At 37.9% G+C, this 9665-nt stretch overlaps 1 protein-coding gene across 1 annotated transcript in view; it reads left to right on the top strand.

Moving 5' to 3' along the window:
• The first annotated feature begins 4280 nt into the window (after positions 1 to 4280).
• Positions 4281 to 9665, top strand: part of LOC116734298 (uncharacterized) — an 11594-nt gene continuing 6209 nt past the window's right edge. Inside the window, exons 1-2 of the mRNA XM_032585613.1 lie at positions 4281 to 4464; positions 4734 to 4873. Of these exons, the coding sequence (XP_032441504.1) occupies positions 4356 to 4464; positions 4734 to 4873 (249 nt within the window). The 5' untranslated portion in view covers positions 4281 to 4355. The remainder of the gene's footprint in view (positions 4465 to 4733; positions 4874 to 9665) is intronic.

The raw sequence follows: 9665 nt of genomic DNA, 5'->3' as shown, positions 1-9665 counted from the left end.
CAGGAGGCCAGGACGCAGCTGTTGGCTCTTTTGTTGAACCAGAGACCAAATGGCCTTTTGATCTTTGGTGTAAATTAGGGGGAGTTTCTAAGTTTTTCTGAGTGTCCAAGGTAGCTTCCAGTTGGTCAACCAGAGGTACGCCTTAATTGAATATATTAAAACGGAAAGACACACCTTCAGTATAAGAGTTCGTGCACAGGAATAATAATTCAGAGAGCTGCCACTATTTTGCTTTTTTGCATCGGCTCTCTCCAAAGACGCGTCTTTGTTTTTGTCTGTGTTTGTCTTTGTCTGTCTTTGTCTGTATAAGGTAATGAATATATATCTCTGTTCCTCTGCAGTTTTGCTGTTGATTCATACGTTGCTTTGTATGGGATTAAACTCTGTAACTCTGTGATGTTAACATGTATTGTTGTTTCTTTGTGGCTGCATGTCGCCCGCTGAGAGGACCCGGGAGTTTGAGGAAGAGAGAGAGCCAAACTTTTTCTGAAGTTAATTTTATAAATTATTCTTCCTTAACAACAGAGAATGTCCGGGGTGAGAAGTGTCCTTTGTGATGTGTTGTGCTTTTCTTAGACAGCGGTCGCTGTGCAGGTCCTCCAGTGAGGGGAGAGGGCAGCCAATGAGTTTTTGGGCTGTATTCACAACCCTTTGGAGAGCTTTCCTTTGAGCCGTAGTGCTGCTGTTATACCATACACAGATACAGTAGGTCAGTATGCTCTCTATTGAGCACTTGTAGAAGGACACCAGCAGCTTCTCCTTGATGTTGTTCCTCCTGAGAACCCTCAGGAAGTTCAGTCTTTGCTGGGCCTTTTTTATCAGCTCGAAGGTGTTCATGTTCCATGTGAGGCCCTGCTCAATGTGGACCCCCAGGAAACGGAAATCAGCTACCCTCTCCACACATTTTCCCCCAATGGTTAGTGGTGTAATGTCCGTTTTATTCCTCCTGTAATCTATTATGAGTTCTTTTGTCTTTGAGTTGTTGAGGAACAGCCTCACCCCTGTAGGCGGACTCGTCGCCTCCTGAGATGAGCCCCACCACTGTGGTGTCATCAGCAAACTTGATGATGGTGTTGCTGTGGTGGGCAGAGGTGCAGTCGTATGTGTACAGACAATAGAGCAGGGGGCTCAGCACACAGCCCTGTGGAGAGCCAGTACTAAGGCTGAGGGCAGTGGATGTATGTTTCCCCACCCTAACTCTCTGCTGTCGGTTGGTCAGGAAGCTCATAATCCACATGCAGGTGGAGTGAGGGAGGCCCAGGTCCCCCAATTTGTCCACCAGTCTGTGAGGGAGGATGGTATTAAAAGCAGAGCTGTAGTCTACAAAGAGCATCCGCACATAGCTGCCCTGCTGCTCCAGATGTGACAGAGCAGCATGGAGGGCCGTGCTCACGGCGTCCTCTGTGGATCTGTTGGCTCTGTAGGCGAACTGGTGGTGGCCAAAGCCAGGAGGGAGAAGTGCTGTGACGTGACCCCGGACCAGTTTTTCAAAACACTTCGTCACCACAGGGGTTAGTGCCACTGGCCGGTAGTCGTTGAGGCAGGAGATGTGAGGTTTCTTGGGTATGGGGACTATGGTGGAAGATTTCAGGCAGGATGGGACTGTAGACAGGGCTAGGGACTGGTTGAAGATCCTGGTGAAGACTCCAGCCAGCTGATCGGCACAGTCTTTCAGGACACGTCCAGGGACGCCATCAGGTCCAGCAGCCTTCCTTGTGTTGACAGCCTGCAGTGTGCGCCTCACCTCGTGCTCCTCTACAACGAGGGGTGTGGTGTTGTGGGTCGCTTGGTGTAGTGTGGCTGCTTCTGTTGGTTTCACCTCAAAGCGGGCAAAGAAGAGGTTCAGCTCCTCTGCCAGCGTGGCGTCGCCTTCCACAGCTGCGAGGTTGGTCCTGTAGTTGGTGAGATGCTGGATTCCCTGACACACCTGCCTGCTGTTGTTGCTGTCAAGGTAGCCCTCTATCCTCCTCCTGTAGTCAGACTTAGCCATTCTGATGCCGCTCTTCAAGTTAGCTCAGGCTGTACTGTAGACGGTCCTGTCCCCAGACCTAAAGGCGGTATTCCTGGTCTTTAGTAGTCGCTGGACCTCCTGAGTCATCCAGGGCTTCTGGTTTGGGAAGACCCGGATGCGTTTATCCACAGCTACAGTGTCAATACAGTTCTTGATATAGCACAGTACAATGTCTGTAAAAACCTCCAGGTCCTGATGTTCAAAAACATCCTAGTTTGTCCTGTCGAAACAGTCCTGCAGCTGCTGTGTCGCATCCTCGAGCCATAAACTTGAATTTAAAAAGAAAATTCAATAAAAGTGAACAATTTTCCATATGTATGAATAAATATGAGACAGAGAAACTTTAGAATAATGAAACATTTAATTAAGGACATTATTAAAATACCTTTGGTTTTGTTTTCATTAATTTCACATTAAAATTAAGGAATTAATCAGAAATTCATCTTTTTCACTGAAGATAAAATCTTTAATCATTTTCCCCGTCAAAGATGGAAACTTATTTCCTTGGACTGGAGCCAGCTCCACATATCATCTAAAAGTCTGAATGAACTTAAAGTTGAAACAAAATAAATGTTCAACATTTTCCATCTCATTTTCACTAAATATGCAACTGTTAAAAACTCCTTTAAACTGATTTATTCATTAGTTAATTAGAACTCATTCAGAAGCTTTAACAGTAAATCTTTAACCTTTGTGTAGAAAGAATATAATAAAAATGTTTGCATTATTTTAACAATGTGCTGTTATATAATTTCTTTGTTTCTGACTTGGAAAAGCTTCTTTATTAAGATATTTCTGATAAATGTATTTTGTATTTTTTACATCAGTAAATGTAATGTTTTCCATGTTTAGGTGTTTCAGTCCAATAATAATTTATAACTTCATCAGATTTTCTTCCACTGATTTTAAGCTATCAAAGTTTCTTAGCGTCTTCTTGATGTTTTAACCTTTAAACTCAAAATTCTTCCTACAGATTTTAATTCTCCATCATGTTTTAACCTGCTGTGATTATTTTAAAATTTAAATGACAGAACAGCAGTTCTGAGTTTGATTTTTATTGACTGTTGATGCGTTAGCATTGATTAGCAAAGTCAATACACACTGACTGCAGTGAGGCTAACCTAGCCTAGCTAACAGGAAGTGACCTAACTCATGTTTCCGTGATGGAAGCTGGTGAAGTTGAGCGTAATGCAGAGAGACGAGTCGATTCTCAGAGTTTCCTCTGGGACTGAGAAGCTGGACTGTGGAGGAAGTTTTCACATTCTCCCTCTTCAGCATCACATCAGGCCTGCAGCCAAAGTTTATTTAGTTTGATCAAGTTTTGGTTCATTTTCTGCTGGTTTAGCTTCATATCAGGGAGTGTTGAGCCTCTATTTGGTTTTTATTGACTGGAAATTAGAAACTGGGAGATTTAATTACACAGTTAAATACTTTAATCTAATGTAGCATCATGTCAATACTAACTGTCACCAGTAGAGGGCGCATGTGGGTCTTGAGATATTTCTAACTCACTAGCAGAGCATTCTGGGATATGTAGTATAAACAGTGAATGGTTTGTTTTCCAGTGATCAGCTCTAGCAGACATGCTGAATGTTCTCATGGACCAAATGTGACCCACTGCCTGAGTCTGAAGCCTCTGCTGGAAGGATCCAGTTGGACCTGATTGGATTCTGTTCTGACTCGGTTTGATTCTCTGTCTGCAGAGTCTCAGAGCTGCTGCTGTTAGTGGACTGACTGCAGCTCATTAGTATTTATCACAGTTCCTCTTTATGAAGGAAATGACAACAAGCTGCATTGAAAATAATAGAAATAAAATAAAAATAAACCAAAAATTGTTCTATGTTCTTTACAATCAGTTCACAGTGAAATCATTTCTCATTTTAGTTCTCAGTGTTACAAAGTGATTCATTTAAAGATTGTTAAAATTTTTATTTCTAACTAAAGTTTGTACAACTACTTCCTTCTATCTTCTTTCCTTCTTCCTTCTTTCATAATTAAGTCGATACTTGACAGAGTTGCTTCACAAAAGAAATTAAAACAGGATATATAGAAAAAAGCAACAATTTCAACAAAATAAAACCTTAGAACTCATCTGCTTTATGTTATTGACAGCCAGCTAAAGCTTAATCTAAATAATGATTCACGTTAGTTGATCTGACTGTTACAAAGTGACTCAGTTAAATGGAGCTTAAATGTCTAAAGGTTGTACAACCAATTCCTCCTATTTGTGGCTTTCCTTCAGTTTCTAAAGAACCTAAAAGTTACGACATGAAAGTGACAGGATGCATGGTGGGTGTTGGTGTGAAGCTGTTTTTATCCTTTATTTCAGCCACAAAGAGGAAATATGATCAGTATTTTCAGATCAGCAGCAGAGAAAAGTCTTTCAGTTCAGCGGCTGATAGACGGACAGGAGATGTTGGTTCTGGTTCTGGTCGTTGTGCTTCAGTTTGAAGGTAAAGATCTGTTTTCTTTCACATGAAGATGAGAAAAAGTAAAAGAAACTTTTATTTTTTTTATGGAGACATTAACTTATAGAATCTGTAAAATAAATATTTATGGCATTTATGAATGAAATTTTTTTTATTGTCCTCAAGACTGAACAATGTAAAAGTAATTCAACACCAGAGAAACAAGATGACTAAAACATTTCTAATTTCACCTTCATGATTATTTGGTGAAGAATGAAATCTGTAAAACTTTAATGTCTTTGTTTCTGCTGCAGGAACCAGAGGAGGAAAAATTGATCTCTATCACAGAGAAGGAGAAAATGTTGTTCTACCTTCAGAGAGACCTTCATCAGATTACCCATGCTCCATAATTAACTGGCTTTACAGTAGAGATGGAAGAACAACTAACACAGAGGTTAGAGATGGAAAAGTTGATCAGCGTTCACCTCGAGCTTCCAGGTTAAAAATGGACAGTAGCTGCTCTCTGACCATCAACACCATCACTGCTGATGATGCTGGATTCTACACCTATAGACCTGGTTCAGGATCCTCCTCAGATTGCAATGTCTATCTGAGTGTTTTAACCAGTGAGTATGTAGACCTGAATGATTTAACACTCAGACTCTTTCCTTCTGATCAACTTGGTGAAATGTTGGTCAGATGTTTCTGACATCATCAGTTCTGATTTCCTTTTTCTCTGAAACCTTGAACTTCTTTGGACTTTAACATGAGGGAACCTCTCAGTGACCTGATGCAGTCAGAAGTTCACATGTTGTTCTGTCAGAGAAACAATCATTTATTTAGATTCAAATAAACATTACCCATCAGTCCACACAGTCTGAAATGAAGCTTGCAATGAGGTTTAAATTTGATTTTCCCAGCCAACCTCTGTTGTGTTTCTTCCACTTCCTGTTTGAGCTGGGGGCGGGGCCAAGCTGTGATGTCATCAGGAAGTCGGCTCATCAGAGTGAACGTTGTGCTGGCTGCTGAGGATGTTTAGATTTAATCAGTTTATCTTTTATTGTTCAGTGTTTGATCAAAGCATTGAATAATCAACTTTCTATATAACTTGTTTTCTTCCATCAAGCTGATGAAAACCTGATCAGATCTGTAATAATAATGTAGATCAATAATTGTGTAAATTGGAGAAAACATTACAAAAAAGTAATTATTGTTATGATTTTTTTTTATATTCTACATTCTGCAGCCTGAGAACCTAAAACTTTATTAAGGTTCTCACCTCTGAGAAAGTTACTTTAACATATTTTAGACTGAGAAAACTGTATTTGTATTTTTTCCTTCAGTTTCAGACGCTGATCCAACAAAGGAAGATTTCACATTACAATGTTCTCTGTGGAGATACAAAGACCTGGGTCCTTGTCCAGAGAAAAGTTACCTCTGGTTGGACGAGACAGGAACTGAACTGATTAGTAAAATCGATGCTCTCAGCTCAGGACAAAGATGTTTTTCTTCTCTAACTGTGAAGCATCAGAGCGACACCAACACAAGATTCACCTGCCAGTTTATTGAAGGAACCAAAGTGAAGGTTGAAGCTCAATACACAGCAGGTAAAATATTCTTTTTTTACAGAGTAAATGAGATAAACAGCAGAAATTACTAGATATTTATGTGATGATTTATATTTTATATGTTATCATTTGTCTTTGTAGACAGCTTACAGTATATCTTCAAAACAAGTTTTCTATCTGAAATAAAACTTGATTTTTTCCTCTCTGAGATAAACAAGGTTCAGATCTTTTTTTATTTTTCTGCTGCAGCTTAAGATCAGTGAAACATCCTGCATGAAAGCAAAGAGGACAAAACCTGTGGTTACAAATATTCATTAATTTACAGATACTGAGTGAGATTTATGATAATAATATGAATTCTGATTTATATCACTGTGTTGAGTGATGACAGAATCATTAAGCTTGAATTATAAAATAAAAATGTATTATTATTATTTTGTAAAGTGAAACAGATTCACTGAACTGATCAGTGAACCGTCTGAATGTTTATGTGGAACAAAGTGACCAGTGCAGCGTTCTGTAGGGAAACTTTAAAACGTGACACCAAAACAGAGCAGCAACTTTTAGAGACAAATAGAAACGATAAAAAGAAGGAAGTGAAACAAACAGGAAGAGACAGATTAGTGTGTTAAAGAGAGAAATGCTCACAGAGACTTCAGACTGAGAGTCACATGTTGGTCAGTTTCCAGGTTAGATAATAAAGTGAGTTTTAACACAGTGAGCACTAAATCATCCAGTTCTTCAGGAGAAACTAAAGTTTTAATGCAAATAAAAGAATTTCAAACTAACAAACTTCTGTGAGATTCTGAACTTGATACTTTCTCATATGTCACATGTTTCTGTTGAATATATTTAATTTTTTTTGCTTATAGCTAAAAGTTCCACAATGTTTAAAAGCCCAGTTGATAATGATATAACAATTTGCACTTGATCTTATTTGATTACATTAGAGAAGTTAAGGATCAAAGGGCTTTGAATTGCCTGAAACTATGTTTTCTCTAATACTTAGTATTTAATCTAAAACAAAATGATTAATTGTTTCTGTAAATGTGTGACCAATCAACCATCAGGAGGAAATAACATTAAAATATTCGAATCTGTAGAAAAACCTTAAAAACTGTTTTGTTTATGCTGTTTTAAGAGAAAAATGTTTGATTCAAATGTTGACCAGTAATATATTCTGTTATTAAAATATTGTTTTTAAAATGCTTTTAATCTTTTTACATATTCTATATTTCCAGTGAATTCAGGCAGAACAAGAGACTGATACTTATTATTAATAACTACATGTATAGTAAAATATTTCTCTGAATGTTTTTTCTAGTCCATCTCTACCACAGAGCAGGAGATGAAGCTGTTCTACCCTGTAACAGACCTTCATCATCCGACTCATGTTCCTCTGTTAACTGGACTTATAAGAAAAATGACAACATGAACAAGGAACAGGAAGTTCCTCGTTCTGCCAGATTGGACAGAATCTGTTCTCTGATCATCAACAACATCACAGCTGAGGATGCTGGACGTTACCGCTGCAGATATAATACATATGTGTATCTAAACATGATGATCAGTAAGTAATCTAGATAATGACTCTACCTGCTGATTTCAGTCTTTTAAAGATCTGACTGTTTAGATCATGATGTGTTTTTATCTGAGTTCAGTCAGGACTGGAACTGGATCCGTCTGATTTTAGAGACTGAAATCTGTTCAGTTCTCTCATTATGATGATATTTATGTTCTAGTGGTGAAACTAATTTAATGATATTTCCAATGGCTAATCTTTGTATTTTATCGCGAAATGTTTTGTCTGCAATGTTTCCATAGAAAAGCTGCTGATCATTACCATAAAAATAAAAGATTTTCTCTATGAAAAGTCTTAATAATGAAATGTGATTTTCTTATTTTCTTTCAGTCTCCTCATCTCCTACTGTTGGTCCAACAAAGAATGAAGACGTAACATTATTATGTTCTCTGTTGAGATACAGATCATCAGGTTCTTGTCCAGATAAAAGTCTCCTCTGGGTGAACGAAACAGGAAGTGAACTGACTGGTGAAGGTGATGGATATAAATCTGGAGGACAGTTTGGTTGTGTTTCTCTTCTGACTGTGAATCTTCAGAGCAGCAGAAGATTCACCTGCCAGTTTGTTGAAGGAAACGAAGTGAAGATAGAAGCTCACTACCAACATGAAGGTATGATGTTTTATTCTTATGAATAAGTTAAATTTTTGCACTGAAACACATCAGCTTCTGTGTAAATATCTCATTGATTTATTGTGAATCTTATAATTAAATAATATATTTCTAATTTATTGTCATTATTTTGGACACTTTGACTTTTCACACCACAGTTTCTATGTAGATCTCCAGTTTTCTTCTCCATCATGGTGGTTCAGGTTCTCCTTGGTTCTAAATGTGGATCCAAAGTCACAGACACTCAGATTGATGTTCAGTCCACCATCATGTTAAAACTATTTTCTTCCTAAATCAGATGAAAATGATCCCATCAGGTTGTTGCTCCGTCTCCTCCTCAGGCCCCCCCGCCTCGTCTCCTCTGAGCTTCATCATGTTGACTCTGAAGATCACAGGACTGATCCTGATGGTTGGAATCACTGTTGGTATCATCAGAACCAGAGGTGAGGAAACTCAGCTACAATGGAGACGATTTACACAGTTCTTACTTTAATCACTTTATTCTGTTTTTCACTGCAGGGAGAAAAAAGCCTCAGAAAGACATTAATGTAAGAGAAACAATCATGAAAAATACATTCATAGACCTTTTATATGTAGATTTTAAATTACATTTTCCCTCAGACTTCAAGTTTCCAGTTTGTAACATTATGCAAACTGTATTGCTTTTAACTTTTTAGAAGATACAGAAGATTTATTGGTCTTAACTTGTTTAAGACACTTTTTTTAAATTTTAGTAATAAATTGCTCAGCTCTTATGAATTATTTTCTCTATTGCATAATTTGTGATTTTATGAAGTTTCTCTCTAAATGTTCCTTTTGTGTCTGTAACTGTTTTATCCAGTTAATGTCTGCTTTTTTCTCTCAGGTTCGTTTTGCTGTTGATGACGACACAGTGAATTATGAAAATGATGGAGAACGTTCTGCTGCCGCCGCGCTCCACTGAGCTTCATCACATCAGTTACAGTTTATAGAAAAACAGTATTATATTTTAAATTTGTTTCAGTATGCATGTGTACTTTTTTTTACTTGTTAAATTTGCTAATAAAGGAGATGAACAGATGAGGAACTATTCTCTTAGTTGTCATTGTGTTTTGCAATGGAAAACCCAAAATCTCTGTATTTTTTCACTGAGTGATATTTCTCTGGAGTCAGACAGACAGATCCATAATCAGACAACAGAAACTCATCACAGCACTGAGTTACTGGATCATTGTCTCAGTCACACCATAAAGATGCTGCACAGCCAATCAGATGCAGATAAATCTAATATTGAATTAAATGCAGACATCATCCCTCGGCTTTGAGGGTCAGTCTGGACTGGGATTCAATCAATCAATCAATCAAATTTTATTTCTATAGCACATTTCAGCAGCAAGGCATTTCAAAGTGCTTTACATCATTACAAACAGAAACACAAAGCAACATAGAATCAATAATCAAAACACAGCATTAAGTCAAGTTCTATCAATAAATTTGTAATTAGTTAC

Source organism: Xiphophorus hellerii, chromosome 15 (genome assembly GCF_003331165.1).
Source record: "Xiphophorus hellerii strain 12219 chromosome 15, Xiphophorus_hellerii-4.1, whole genome shotgun sequence".
In the NCBI taxonomy this organism is placed as follows: domain Eukaryota; kingdom Metazoa; phylum Chordata; class Actinopteri; order Cyprinodontiformes; family Poeciliidae; genus Xiphophorus; species Xiphophorus hellerii.
This window is presented reverse-complemented; position numbering and strand designations above follow the sequence as displayed.